The sequence below is a fragment of the Symphalangus syndactylus genome, chromosome 3 (genome assembly GCF_028878055.3).
Source record: "Symphalangus syndactylus isolate Jambi chromosome 3, NHGRI_mSymSyn1-v2.1_pri, whole genome shotgun sequence".
Classification (NCBI taxonomy): domain Eukaryota; kingdom Metazoa; phylum Chordata; class Mammalia; order Primates; family Hylobatidae; genus Symphalangus; species Symphalangus syndactylus.
In genome coordinates, this window is record NC_072425.2 from 17,416,771 (window position 1) to 17,431,479 (window position 14,709).

A 14,709-nucleotide genomic window follows, 5' to 3' on the forward strand; every position below is an offset into this window, starting at 1 on the left:
CACCTCCCCCACTTCCCCATCACCTCCCCCACCTCCCCATCACCTCCCCCCACCTCCCCATCATCTCCCCCCACCTCCCCATCATCTCCCCCACCTCCCTATCATCTCCCCCACTTCCCCATCACCTCCCCCACCTCCCCATCATCTCCCCCCACCTCCCCATCGTCTCCCCCACCTCCTCATCGTCTCTCCCATCTCCCCATCATGTCCCCCGGCCTCCCCATCTTTTTCCCCACCTCCCTATCTCCCCCCACCTCCCCATCGTCTCCCCCCACCTCCCCATCTCCCCCACCTCCCCATCTCCCCCACCTCCCCATCATCTCCCCCACCTCCCCATCGTCTCCCCCCACCTCCCTATCTCCCCCCACCTCCCCATCGTCTCCCCCCACCTCCCCATCTCCCCCCACCTCCCCATCATCTCCCCCACCTCCCCATCATCTCCCCCCACCTCCCCATCGTCTCCTCCTACCTCCCCATCATCTCCCCCACCTCATCGTCTCTCCCATCTCCCCATCATGTCCCCCGGCCTCCCCATCTTTTTCCCCACCTCCCTATCTCCCCCCACCTCCCCATCGTCTCCCCCCACCTCCCCATCTCCCCCACCTCCCCATCTCCCCCACCTCCCCATCATCTCCCCCACCTCCCCATCGTCTCCCCCCACCTCCCTATCTCCCCCCACCTCCCCATCGTCTCCCCCACTTCCCCATCATCTCCCCCCACCTCCCCATCATCTCCCCCCACCTCCCCATCTCCCCCACCTCCCCATCATCTCCCCCACCTCCCCATCGTCTCCCCCACCTCCCTATCTCCCCCCACCTCCCCATCGTCTCCCCCACCTCCCCATTGTCTCCCCCACCTCCCCATCATCTCCCCCACCTCCCCATATCCCCCCACCTCCCCATCGTCTCCTCCTACCTCCCCATCATCTTCCCCACCTCCTCATCGTCTCTCCCATCTCCCCATCATGTCCCCCGGCCTCCCCATCTTTTTCCCCACCTCCCTATCTCCCCCCACCTCCCCATCGTCTCCCCCCACCTCCCCATCTCCCCCACCTCCCCATCATCTCCCCCACCTCCCCATCGTCTCCCCCACCTCCCCATCTCCCCCCACCTCCCCATCGTCTCCCCCCACCTCCCCCCACCTCCCCATCGTCTCCCCCACCTCCCCATCTCCCCCCACCTCCCCATCGTCTCCCCCACCTCCCCATCTCCCCCCACCTCCCCATCGTCTCCCCCACCTCCCCATCGTCTCCCTCCACCTCCCCATCGTCTCCCCCACCTCCCCATCATCTCCCCCTCCCCATCATCTCCCCCCACCTCCCCATCATCTCCCCCCACCTCCCCATCATCTCCCCCACCTCCCCATCATCTCCCCCACCTCCCCATCATCTCCCCCACCTCCCCATCATCTCCCCCCACCTCCCCATCATCTCCCCCACCTCCCCATCATCTCCCCCCACCTCCCCATCATCTCCCCCTCCCCATCTCCCCCACCTCCCCATCATCTCCCCCCACCTCCCCATCATCTCCCACCTCCCCATCATCTCCCCCAACCTCCCCATCTCTCCTACATGCTTGCTTTGGCCCATGTTAAGCTTCAGTCTGAAGTTCCAGTCGGTGGCAAGAGGGCAGCCAGAGCCCTACATCCATAACCTCCAGGCACAAAGCTGATGGCAAGAATATATCTCTAATGATTTTTATTGTATGTATGTATGTATGTATGTATGTGTGTCTGTATTTTTGAGACAGATTCTCATTCTGTCCCCCAAGCTGGAGTGCAGCGGCGCGATCTTGGCTCACTGCAACCTCCGCCTCCTAGGTTCAAGGGATTCTCCCACCTCAGCCTCAGCGATTCTCCTGCCTCAGCCTCCTAAGTAGCTGGGATTACAGGCAGGCGCCACCATGCCCGGCTAATTTTCTATTTTTAGTAGAGACAAGGGTTTCACCATGTTAGTCAGGCTGGTCTTGAACTCCTGACTCCACACGCCTTGGCCTCCCAAAGTGTTGGGATTACAGGCGTGAGCCACCGTGCCCGGTTCCCCTTTGTATTTTACTTTTATTGTTAAATGGTTTACAAAAGCATATACAATTTTATACCAGTCTGGAAAAAAAAGTGCTTGATAAATTGCTACTATTACTTCATTGAGATGCAAAAAGCAATATGGTTCTCACCCGATTAGTGGACTGCCACGCAAGCACTGGTAATGCGGATGCCGAGGTGCGGCCATTGCCACGGGAGATGCTCCTGCGCGGAGACAGGACCCTGCTTCTGGAAGGCCCGAGGGGAAACTGGATTTGCTACAGCTGAGAGTTGTTCAAAGTCCTGTGCACGGTTTCACACGTTTCACTGAAATCGGAGCAGCTGCTGCAGATCTTCTGGAACTGATGTGATGCGGCGCCTTGCTCTGCCTGGTCCACGCTGTACTTCAAGTGTCGCAAAAACAGGCCCCTGCTCTCTGCCCTCATGATGTGACTTAATGGGAGATGCCAAGGTGGGCAGGCGCTGGGGCTGCAGGTCTGGGAAGTGGACAAAGCAGCCGTGAGATGGGAAGAAGTGTCCCCTCTACTTAGTGTTGCTAGACAGCCTGTGTGTTGGAAGTGAGATCTTTCAAGATAGATAGAACTGAAATCTTTTTTTTTTTTTTTTTTTGCAGGGGTGGGGTTGGGGTCTCGTTCTGTCTCCCAGGCTGGAGTACAGTGGTGCAGCCTCGAATTCCTGGGCTCAAGAGATCCTCCTGCCTCAGCCTCCCAAAGCACTGGGATTAAAGGTGTGAGCCACCGTGCCTGGCAGAACAAAATCCCAACAGAGATGTTATCTCTGGAAAGGGGTGGCTGGAAATAGTTTTATCACTGTTTATCCAAATAAACGAGTTAATATTTGTAAAGTGCTTAGGACAGTGCCTAGCAGCTGGTGAACAGCTATAAAAATGATATTAAATCTGCTTTTTAATTTCCCTACAATGAATACATATTAGCTAATTAATAACAAAATTATAAAAGACTTCTGGCTCCATTAAAGTCAACAGAACAAAAGGTTTTTTTTTTTTTTTTTTTCTGTCCATTTTTTAAACTCAACAAGATTTGATGGCTGATGACCCAGGGAACTGAGCCCAAGGAAGGAGCCAGAAATGACTTCTCAGTGCCAAGGGTAAGCTTGGCTGACCATGAGCAAGTAAAGCCACAGGGTGTCCCGGGCAGCGCCTGTCTAGTCCTGGAAGTGATGGGAATAAACCCTTTTCAAACAGCTTGCACAAAGCCCAGAGACACTGACCTGATTTTCTGTGTCAGTCTTTATTTGGCAAACAATGTTCCTTCCCGATAAGGCAGCCCCGTGAGAGGAGCGACCGGGTGCCCAGCACCCAACCTCCAAAAGCACCTCCAGCCAGAAGACAAAGATCCCAGAGGCCCACCTCCCCTTCCGCTGCTTTAGTGTTGCGCATGGAGGGCTGACCGCAGGTCTGCAGAGCTCGAAGGTGTTCCCGAGTCCGCAGAGCAGCAGCAGGAGCTGGAACAGGAGGCAGTGAGCCTCCTAGCCCCGGGTCGTGGGCTGGAGGGAGCATGACAGGAAGGAGGGACCCTGCAGACCAAGGCTCCGAGGGACTGTGCTCCTGGATTCTGGCTCCCCTGGGGCAGGCAGGGGCTCTGGGCTTGGGCCTAGCTTGGAGTCACAGGCTTGCTCCATCCCCTAGTGAGTGGCTGTCATCGCCCCTCAAAATGGGCTGTGATTTCTTCCAGAGTCTTTCCTTTAGTTTCAGGGACACAGAACAAAGTGAAAAGGACACTGAAGATGCAGAAAGCGGAGGCAAGCCAGAAGGCACCATAGGGCCTGAGGACCTCCTGCAGAGAGAGGAAAGGCCATGGGTGGACAGGGGGAGAGATCAGGAAGCCCCACGCAATCACTGAGACAGCTCTGCCACCAGGTGGTCCAATCCCCTGACCCCAGCCTGCCCTGCCCAAGGCCACACCCATTTTGTCTCCACCCAGCTCTGGGACATGGAGGATAGTCTGGCATCCAGTCTGGTGGCTTGGGCCGAGCACTGTCCAAGATACCTAGGTCGTATGGCTGGGGAAACTGAGGCTCACAGCAGTGAAGTGACTGCCTCAAGGCCAGAGACCCGCTATCCAGTGACAGCTGGGCTCCTGCTCCAGGTCTGACTCCAGGGCCCACAGACCGACCCTCCACCCTCAGCTTTGGCCCCACCCTGAGGCCCCCAGGGGGTTCTTTCATAGTGTGGTGGAAATGGGTGAGACAGGGCAAAGTGAGCATGGCCCCAGGAGCACATGGGGACTCTCAGGGCTAGTGGCATGGAGGCAGGAGTGAGCCGTCTCCTTCAGTCAGAACCCGTCCCTGCCATCCCCCACCACTGTGATCTCCCATGTGCCAGAACTAAAAAGGTGCTTCTCAGCTCCTGGTCCTCTGGGACCTGGTGATCTCTCCCTCCTTGAAGGCCTTCTCTTGGCCTCTTGGCCATTTTCTCTCCTAAAAAAGGACTGTTAGGTCCTTCGTCACCTCCTTCTTGGCTTCTTTTCCTCCTTCCTTTGCTGCCCATCCCCTCCCAGCTGCAGCAAGTAATCTCCACCCCCAGGCATCGGCCCGGCCCCCCGATGTGCTGCCTAAGCGGGTCCCAAGCTCTGCACAGACCCCAGGCTGGCCCCTCACTCACCCGCCCCACCACATCCTAACCCAGCCCCACTGGGGTTCATTCTCCCACCACTGCCATGGCCTTTCCCATCCTTGTCCTAAAGGGGACCCTGTCCATCTTGTTCATTGCTCTCTCTGGTGCCTTGAATGGGCACATGCCAGGAGACCTGGAGGGCACAAATGACTGAACAAACAACCAGATCATCTACCCCAGAACTGTCTCTCTTGGCTGGGAAGCCCCGGGATAGGGACCACACCTGTGCCAGTCCATCTGTGAGAAGGCAGCAACAGGATGAACTGAATTAATGCTCCCATCAGTCTTAAGAGCAAGCTGCTGTTACTCTCCTCCAGTTTCAGCCAAAGAAGCAGGCTCAGAGAAGGTAAGCATCATACCCAAGGTCACACAGCAAGGAAGTAGCCAGGGTGGGGCTGCAGCCCAGTCCTGTCAGCTCTTCCCATGTAGACCTTAGGCTCAAGGCCCGCTTTCCTGACGTTCACTAAGGGGAGAGGCCAGCTGTGCTGTCTGACTGCCAAGACAGGCAGAGGACTCCCAAGGGGTCACAGCCTGGGTTCCCCATCTGGCCCAGCCCATCTGCCTCCACTTCGCCTTGCCCAAGATGGCCAGTGGCCCAGGCATGGTGGGGCTCAGGCTGCACATAAGGCCACAACCTTGGGTCTTCTGCAATACAAGTGGTTTTAGAAAGTGCTTCTCGACTGACTGCACTCACCATGAGGCTGCTGAACTCCTTGGTCACGAGAAAGGCCATGAGCCAGTTGGTGAGGACGCAGATGCCTGTCGCCACGCCCTTGACATGCAGAGGGAAGATCTCTGACATGAGGAGCCAGGGGATGGGCCCCCAGCCCACCGCAAAGCCTGTGGGAGCGAGACAGGCAAGACAGGCAGCAGGGCCCGCAGGGCTGGGCTCCTCGGCTCACTGCAGAGCCAAGAGACCCAGCTTCCCGGCCTGTGGGGCTGTGGGGTCCTGGATCCCAGTGTGGTCCCGCCAGCTCCATGCTTTCCTGCCAAGGCCGCGGCCAGCCTCTTCCCTCCTCAGGCACAGGCTCTGTCTCTGAGATGGGGTCACAACGGGGCCTGCTCGAGGGCTGCTCAGGGGATTAAGTGAAAGGAACGCATAGGGGCCTAGTTCAGCAGCTGCATGTGGTCAGAGCTATAAATGCAGAGCTTGGAACCTACGAGGCGAGAGGTGAGGCTGGGGAAGACCTGCTGGGAGCCGCCAGAGCAGGGCCGGGGGATCACCTCCCACTCCTCGCCCAGCTTCCCACAGGCCCCCTTACCGGCGATGAAGAGGCACATGCTGCCCACAGCCAGCCAGGCCAGCCCCACGCTGGCATCAACAGGCTCTGCGGAGACAGGCGCCGAGAGAGCCACGTGCGAGGAGTTGCCAGCGCCACCCTGGGTCAGCTTGAAGTAGGCGCCAAAGGCACTCGTGCTGAACACCATGACCACACCTGCAGGCGGGAGGGCGGCAGTGGGCAGGGCACCCGGGGACAGCCCAAGGCGCGGCAGCATGGCCTGGATGCTTCTGAGAGGGGCAGGCCCGGCTCCCAGAGAGTGGCCAGCTTGGTGTTCTGGCACCTTGGCCGCAGGAGCCCTGACTGGGTGGCAGCCACCCCGCCTTGGACCTCAGCGAACTGCAAATAGTTCCTGGAGCAGACCCTCTGGGCCAAGGAAACGGGAGGTACCGGCGCAGAAGCAGCAGCAGGTAACCCTCAGCCCCGACGGTCGTCTTTGCAGCAGCTGCTGGGTACCAAATGTCCATGCGCCGCAGCTCTTGCTGAAGGCCTCATGTGGATCACCTCCCACTCCTCAGAATGGCTCTGAGGGAGGCACTGCTATTACCCCCATTTCCCAGAGGGGGAGACTGAGGCTCAGAGAGGTAAAGTCACTTGTCCAAAAGGACCACAAACTCCTGAGTCACTTGACCTTCCTGGCCCTCAGTTTTCCCATCATAAGCTGGGGCTGTGACGGTGCCTTCTGGTGGGTTCACCACAGAGGTTAAAGGCGTGGTGTGGGAGTACCACTAGCATGGACAGGCCTGCAGTGAGTGCTTGGTTACGAGCTGCTGTCAAATCACGGCCGCATTAGTCCACAATGTTTGTCATCACAAATATTCCCTGTCCTCCTCCTGCAATGTGGTGGCCTTGGCAAAGGCCCTCCAGCCCATGGCGGGGAGGCTGCACAGGGGTGAACCCTCACCTGACAAGACCAGGAGCAGCCTCCGCCCTGCTCTGTCCATGATGAGAGCTGCCACAGCTGTGAACAGCACCTGGATGACACCCACGATGACCGAGGCCAGGCTGCTGTCCTGGGGGAGACAGAGCCCAGGCAGTTCAGGCGGGCCAGCCGAGAGCTGGGTCCCTCCCTCTCCGGGCCTGTGCTGGGTGGCTGGGCCCTGGGCTTGGGGAGGAAGCTCCATCTATGTGGGGGCTGGACGAGGCAGGCCAGGCAGAGGCCCTTTTACCTTGAACTTGGCCTCTTCAAAGATGGTCTCTGCATAGAACATGACGGCGTTGACGCCTGACAGCTGCTGGAAGGCCATCAGGGAGACACCAATGATGAAGGGCTTGTAGATGCCGGGCTGCCGCAGCAGGGCCAGGTGGAAGCTCTGCTTGATGGATACTGGCCATCAGGATTTCTCTCTCCCCTCCCACAAGCGGAGCCCCCTCTGTGGGCCTGCTGTCCTAAGGCTTGGAGAGTGTCTCGGCTCCTCATCCCAGTGCCCCCTGTGTCCTCAGGTGTGCAGACAAGTCCCAGCCTCCCCATGTGTCAGGTGAGATGACCCTCACCTGCCCAGGGCACTTCCTGATAGGTGGGGGGAGCCACAAAGAGGTAATCTGGGCAAAGAGCAAGCTGCTGCCCTCATCCCTGCCACCACCAACACATCCAACACCTGCCTCAGGTCTGGGCCTGGCCCTCGCTGAGCACCTCCTACAGCTCTCTCCACTGACCCTCCCCTCCCCACTGAACCCATCCTCTTCACTGACCCCACCCTCCTCACTGACCCCACCCTCCTCACTGACCCCACCCTCCTCATTAAGCCCCACCCTCCCCACTGAGCCCCGCCCTCCTCCCTAAGCCCCACCTTCCTTCCCCCCACTGAGCCCCACCCACCACTGTGAAGCATGTGCTGACTCCTATGTCACAGGTGAAGAGCTAAGGCTTAGGTGAGGGGCAGTGTGGGGGCTTCAAACCCATGTCTGGGTGACTCTAAAACCCAGACTTTTAACCCCCTATCCTGCCTTACAACTCCCTTGTTAAATCCAAGTCCTCAGCTCTGCCTCTGTATCCCCCACCAGGCCTGGCCATTCTCTTCCTGGGACAGTAAGGGTCAAAGCTCGGGCTTTGCTGGTGACTTTGAAGGCCAGGGCCCAGCTCCGTGGGGCTCCAGCTGTCTTGGCCTGCTCAAAGACAGGACACACTGGGCCTGTCCTCGCTGAGGGTGGAGGGTGGACAGGCACCTCCCTGTCCCCCACCCACCAAGGGTGTGGCCTTGGGAACAGGCTATGCTACCTTCCTGTGACTGCTGTCCCACTCCTGTCAGCTCTGCCTTCCAGCCTCTCACCTGCTCAGCCCCGATAGGGGGGTCTTCCCAGCCCTGCTCGGAGCCCCACAGGAACCGCAGGGCGGCCATGGCCTCCTGGCGCCTGTGCTGAGTCAGCAGGAAGCGTGGGCTCTCGGGCATGAAGCACATGAGCAGCAGCATGAGGGAGGGGGGCACGCAGCCCAGCACGGCCAGCCAGCGCCACTCCAGCACCCAGCCTGCAGGGGGTGGGTGGGGGAGGCTGGCGTCAGAGCCAGGGTGAGCCAGCCTGGGCCTTGCCAGCCTCAAAGACTCAGCTTCAGAGATGGGGCCTCACTGCCTCTGCACATCTGCCCTTGTGTTTGCTACTGACATTGCCATTATCACAACTGTTCATGAAGGCACATGGCACGAGCCAATCACGCCAGCTGTGGAAGCGACGGTGGATTATGACAACACGGACATTACTAGGCTGCATCTGTTCAGCGAAACATTTATGTAGCCACAAAACAAAGGATGAGGTGCTTGCTGCGTGTCCGCGTGGTATGATGTGGCACCATTTGTAGAAGAGGTCGGGGAGGGAGGATAAATATGCATATCCCTCATAGGAACAGACTCTCTGAAGGCTACCAAGAAACAGGCAATGGGGGCTCCCCCAGACAAGAAAGGGACAGAGGCGGAGGAAGCTTTTCACTGGACATCTCTCCACTCTGGCACTTGAGTGTTGAGTCATTTGAATGCATTATCAATTCAAAGTATACATGAAAGTAGAGAGGTGAGAGGATTTTGCTGTCTTGACGTATGAAGGACAGCATTTAAGTGCAGAATTACCTAGGTTTATGTAAAGTTAAAAGCTTCTCTTACAAAGGGGCCCTGGAATAAATGAGTCTAGGGCATTGCTGCTTTAATTATTAATTTTTCCTAAGCCCAAGGCTTACCCATCCCTGGTTCCCAGTGGAAAAATACCTCTAAGACAGCCATGATGTCCCTAATTTTCTTCTGTGCTGGGGGTGAAGACAATCGTTCTATGAAGTCTAGTTGTTGGAACACGATTGCCCCAATGTGAAGCAAACGTGTCACCACCATGTCACTTTGTGGAGTTATCAGAGTTCACCCACCCCAGTGGATCAAAACTCACAGAAATTGATCAGGAAAGGCAGGAGAAGCAACAAGCACATATTAAGATGAGCTGAAGATAGTGCCACGGGTGGGTGGACACCCAGTACCTGTCCCCGAAATGATGAATGTCAACACCTGCACACAGTGGGGGCTTTGGTTTACTCAGGTCTCCCAAGGTAGCCAGATTGCTGGCAGGATTCTGATTTTGTTACGGTGGTTAAGTGGGTAAAAATGAAACACCAAAGACCTGTGTATCATACCACCCTGAAGATGCAAAGGGCTTGTGCCCTGGGCCAGGCCATAGCCCATCAGGCCCCTGAGGCCTCCTACCCCGATGATCCCCATGGTTCTCATGTCATCCCTTGACAATTCTCATGTGGAACCCACTGTTAGGCACTTTTCATGTGTCACTTAATTTAATGGACAGGCACTGGACTAGATGAGGTTATGCCCATTTCAAGACAGAGAAACTGAGGCTTCCAGAGGCGGTGTGACTTGGCCAAGGTCACACAGCACGTAGGAGAGGCTATCCCCAAACCCAGGATGGTCAGATTTGAAGACTGCCCTCGTTTTTTCTTTTTTTTTTTTGAGACAGAGTCTCACTGTGTCGCCCACACTGGAGTGCAGTGGTGCAATCTCAGCTCACTGAAACCTCAGCCTCCTGGGTTCAAGCAATTCTTGGGCCTCAGCCCCCCAAGTAGCTGGGATTACAGGTGCCCACCACCAGGCCTGGCTAATTTTTGTATTTTTAATAGAAATGGGGTTTCACCATGTTGGCCAGGCTGATCTCCAACTCCTGACCTCAAGTGATATGCCCGCCTTGGCCTCCCAAAGTGCTGGGATTACAGGTGTGAGCCACTGGGTCTGGCCTCTAAAGCCTGGCCTCTTTCTAATGAGAACACACCTGCCTCCTGAAGCTTCTTCATGCTGGCACAGCTTTGCCCCTCGGGGTCCCCAGGACCTGGCCTCCTTCACGTTGCAATTTGCCGACATGGTGAATCCGGCACTGACATTCTCAGGGGGACTTGCTCAGCCCTTTACGTGCCTGGGCTGAAGATTTTTACAGGGACCCACCCACCTCTGGAGCCCTCTGGTTTGTCACTGCACAGTAAGGTACTGACCTAACCAGTCAGCCCTTCCCACACCCCTAGAGGGAGCTTCAGGAAAGATGAGGATATCACCTTCTCCAGCTCTCCCTGGAACTCAGTCATAAGACACACCTATCGGCTGGGCGCAGTGGCTCACACCTGTAATCCCAGTGCTTTGGGAAGCTGAGGTGGGCGGATCATGAGGTCAGGAGATCAAGACCATCCTGGCTAACACGGTGAAACCCCATTTCTACTAAAAATACAAACAGCCAGGTGTGGTGGCACATGCCTGTAGTCCCAGCTACTTGGGAAGCTGAGACAGGAGAATTGCTTGAACCCAGGAGGCGGAGGTTGCAGTGAGCCGCCACTGCACTCCAGCCTGGGCGACAGAGTGAGACGCCATCTCAAAAAAAAAAAAAGACTCACCTATCCCAAGGTCCCAGGAAGGTAAGCCTGGCATGTTGGGCACTGGCTGTGTGACCTCAGACAAGTCCCTTGACCTCACTGAACCTCTGTTTACACATCTGTAAAATGGCCACATGACCACAAATGGGAAGCAAGAGATAATGACAACTATACCTGCCAGGTAGGCCAGGAGGATGCCGACAACGACCATCAGCTGCACACAGGAGCCGAGCAACCCCCGGACTGCTGGGTAGGCGATTTCGGAGATGTAGACCTGCCAGCAATAAGATGAGGATTTATGGCTGGGTGCAGTGGCTCACGCCTGCAATCCCAGCACTTTGGGAGGCCGAGGCGGGCAGATTACCAGAGGTTGGGAGTTTGAGACTGGCCTGACCAACAGGGAGAAACCCCGTCTCTACTAAAAATACAAAATTAGCTGGGTCTGGTGGCGCGCATCTGTAATCCCAGCTACTCAGGAGGCTGAGGGAGGAGAATCACCTGAACCCGGGAGGTGGAGGTTGCGGTGAGCCAAGATCCCACCACTGCACTCCAGCCTGGGCAACATGAGCGAAACTCCATCTCAAAAATAAATAAATAAAAATTTTTAAAATTTTTAAAATTTAAAAAATTAAAAGAAAAAAAGATGAGGCTTTACTTGGGCTCCAAGATTTCTTAAAATGGAAAGGTCTCAGCCATTCCGAGCTGAGGAAAGTCCTTGCAGGGGGTTATGGCAGGCCCTGAGGCCCCTTAGTGGAACCTGCCTAGGTGAGCAGAGCCATCCCCAGGTCCCCACAACTGAAAGATCTGTGGCAGGTGTTTAAAGGGGATTAAGGGTAATGGAGAGGGCTGCATATGATGACGAGAGGCGGTGGGCACAGAGCGTCTCAAGCCTTCGTTTAATGTGCACAGACACCCTGGATAAAACGTAGATTCCGATGCAGTAAGTCTGGACAGGCGAAAGATTCCACCTTGCTAACCAGCTCCACGTGACGCCCACCCAGGATCCTAGCCCAGGGCCCACGCTTTGAGTGGTGGCCTTGGACCAGAAGCATGAACTCTCTGCCTCGGTCACTACCAGTGGCTGCCACTGCTCCCTCCTGGGCCCACAGGCCACCAGGCCCTCACCCATGCATCTAAGGTTATTCCATAGCTTAGGCCCCTAACACAGGTGTGTTTCTGCCCAGTTAAAAAAACCAAAGTGGCCAGGCGCGGTGGCTCATGCCTGTAATCCCAGCACTTTGGGAGGCCGAAGTGGGAGGATCACCTGAGGTTGGGAGTTCGAGACCAGAGTGACCCACATGGAGAAACCGTATCTCTACTAAAAATACAAAATTAGCTGGGCTTCGTGGCGCATGCCTATAATCCCAGCTACTTGGGAAGGCTGAGGCAGGAGAATCGCTTGAACCTGGGAGGTGGAGGTTGCGGTGAGCCAAGATCGCACCATTGCATTCCAGCCTGGGCAACAAGAGCAAAACTCTGTCTCATAAAAAAAAAAAAAAAAAAATACCAAAGACATAAAAGGCCCAGCTTCTTCCCCACCCTCTTCTGGTCCAACTGCTGCTGCTGGTTAGCAAATGTTGGTGAAATGAGCACCCAGGGAGGGGCTTGAGCGGCTACTTTCAACCTCACTTGGGTGAGATATTGTCCAAGCCCATGGCTGGGGGCAGTTCACGGTTCACCAAGCTGTCAGGATCCAGTCCTCCACAAGCCATGCCAGGGGCTGTCTATCCAAAGTCCCACTGAATCCTGACCACTACCCTCAGGGGCTAATGCCATAATCCCTGTTTTCCAGAGAAGGAAACTGAGGCCCAGGGACGCACTCTGCTCAGGTTAGTGGCAGAACCAGGATTTGATCCAGATGTTCGGGGCTCCCAAGTGGGCAGTCTGGGTCAGGAAGGGGAAAGGGGGAAGATGGGGAAGCCAGAAGGGCTGGCCTGTGAGAAGGGAAGGGGAACACAGAGGCCAGCAGCCTTTGCCCCAAGAGAAATCAGGACAGGAACTTCCTGCTAATTGCAGTCATTGACCCGAAGCCAGGGATGAAAACCAAAATGGAGGGAGTGGGCTCCTGTGGATCATCCGCAGGTTTGTAGAGCAAAAGAGGGGCACAGCTAGGTGGGACAACCCTGAACCAGCAACTGCTTCCCCTCTGACTAGCTGTGGACCCTGCCTGGGCAAAGGACTTCACCTTTCCGAGACTACATGTCATGACCTCAGTGTAAAATGGAGAGAACAGCAGGATCCTTCCCAGGGTCGATGGGAGGGACCGCGAGATAACGCAGGGACTTCAAGCCTGGCACCCAGAACGTCCCGCCAGGGGGAGCCGCGCCCCCAGGCCTGGGGAGCGGTTTGTCCCACTCCACCTCGGTCTCAGGCCGCGAGACAGGACACTCGCGAGACGGGACACTCACCGGGGCCACTAGGGAGGCAACACCGCAGGCCAGGCCGGTGAGGAGGCGGCCCCCCAGCAGCATCCACACGTCCTGGGCCGCGGTGATGACCGCAAAGCCGGCCACGAAGGGCATGGAGCACAGCAGGAGGCTCAGCTTGCGCCCGGCGCGGTCCACCAGCCAGCCGCCCAGCACTCCCCCCGCCGCGGCACCCAGGGTCACGACGGCCTGGAGGCGGGCGGCTGCTGAGGAGGGGGCGCCGAAGCCGCAGCCCATCCTCCCCCTCCGCCCACCCCCCGCGGGCTCGGAGGCAAAGGAGCCGGGGCCCGGCGCCCGTCCCGAGGGGAGGAGTGGGGGCTGAGGGGCTCGATGCCCGTCCCGAGGGAAGGGATGGGGGGCAGAGAGGCCCGATGCCCGTCTCGTGGGGAAAGGTGGTGGCGGCGGGGCCCGATGCCTGTCCCGAGGGGAAGGGTGGGGGGCGGAGGGTCCCGATGCCCGTCCCGAGAGGAGGGCGCGGGGTCCCAGGGCTGGAGGAGCGAGCCCGGGGCCTCACCCCGAACCAGGAGGCGGCGGCGGCGTCCAGGCGCGGGGCCGGGGGCGCGGCGCGCTGCAGGCTCGGGATGGCCGGGGAGCTGTAGCCGAGCGCGAAGCCGAAGCTGAGTGGGCCCAGGGCAGCGGCGAAGGCGGCGAGGAAGACGCGGCGGCTGCGCGGCGCGCTGCGGGGACAGGGCCGAGGGTGAGCGGAGCGGACTCGGAGGGGTGGGAGGGCGAGGCCGCGTCCGGGCGTGGGTTCCCCGGAGCTCACCTGCCGCCAGGAGGCCCCAGAAGCGGCTGGGTTTCCTCTGGGTCCTCAGGCGTCATGTCCGCGGCCAGCTCTGGCGCCCTAACCGCCACCGGCCGCGCGAGTGCCGCCCGCACCGGCCTCTCGCAGCCAATGGGCGGCGGGGGGCGGGGGACGGTGCTGGGTGGGATCGGAACCGCGGAGCTGGAGCAGCCAATAGGAACGCAAGGCGGGGCTAGTGACTCCGCTAGGACCCGCCCTTCACATTAAAGCAGACCAATGGAAGCATAGAACCGATTAGCGAAGCGCGCGCTGGAACCGCCCCTAGGGCGGAGCCGCCCAAGGTACAGGTGGGGCGGAGTTTCCGTCCGGGAGAACAACCACCCAATTGGAGTGTAGTGCGAGCCCGTAGACGGGGCCAGAGAGCTGCCTCAGAACTGAGCTGGCCAATGAGGTTGGAGGGAGGAGTTTTTTTTCTGGCACCTCCTCTCAATCTGGCTTCAACCAATGAGGGTAGGGGCGGGGCGAAGGAGAAGCACGTGGGCCTCAGCCGGAGACTTCCCGCCCCCAACTCCGAGAAGCTGCATCTGTCCTGCCCGGTCCGGTCTGCAGTTCCTGCCCCGCGTTAATCGCTGCCCTGGGGCCTGTATTGGAGGCGTCTGACCTCTGCCTGGGCCCAGCTCTGCAGCGGAGAGAGCCTCTAAGCAGACTGTCCTGGAGCGCCTCCCTCTCCTCTAGGAGGCCGA

At 58.1% G+C, this 14,709-nt stretch overlaps 1 protein-coding gene and 1 long non-coding RNA gene across 8 annotated transcripts in view; one reads left to right on the forward strand and one right to left on the reverse strand.

Annotated features, from left to right (window-relative positions):
* LOC134736151 (uncharacterized) overlaps nucleotides 1–3,035 on the forward strand; it is a 17,772-nt gene extending 14,737 nt beyond the window's left edge. The window contains exon 2 of the long non-coding RNA XR_010119946.1: nucleotides 2,180–3,035. This is a non-coding gene — a long non-coding RNA (uncharacterized lncRNA). The remainder of the gene's footprint in view (nucleotides 1–2,179) is intronic.
* The window catches only part of SLC2A8 (solute carrier family 2 member 8), an 18,793-nt gene extending 4,674 nt beyond the window's left edge, over nucleotides 1–14,119 (reverse strand). The window contains exons 1-10 of one of the 7 annotated variants that reach the window (XR_010119941.1): nucleotides 13,988–14,117; nucleotides 13,736–13,898; nucleotides 13,204–13,410; nucleotides 10,970–11,069; nucleotides 8,226–8,422; nucleotides 7,125–7,268; nucleotides 6,860–6,968; nucleotides 5,938–6,111; nucleotides 5,370–5,515; nucleotides 2,172–2,516 (exon numbers count right to left, since the gene is read on the reverse strand). Coding sequence is in view for 6 of the 7 variants with exons in the window: in XM_055271011.2 (XP_055126986.1) it covers nucleotides 2,298–2,516; nucleotides 5,370–5,515; nucleotides 5,938–6,111; nucleotides 6,860–6,968; nucleotides 7,125–7,268; nucleotides 8,226–8,422; nucleotides 10,970–11,069; nucleotides 13,204–13,410; nucleotides 13,736–13,898; nucleotides 13,988–14,043 (1,515 nt within the window). In the remaining variant the exon portion in view is untranslated. Of the gene's footprint in view, nucleotides 1–2,038; nucleotides 2,517–3,271; nucleotides 3,837–5,369; nucleotides 5,833–5,937; nucleotides 6,112–6,859; nucleotides 6,969–7,124; nucleotides 7,269–8,225; nucleotides 8,423–10,969; nucleotides 11,070–13,203; nucleotides 13,411–13,735; nucleotides 13,899–13,987 lie in introns of those variants that run through there. The other 6 variants (XM_055271011.2, XM_055271012.2, XM_063635867.1 and 3 more) reach the window with 6 other exon arrangements.
* Nucleotides 14,120–14,709: the final 590 nt, after the last annotated feature.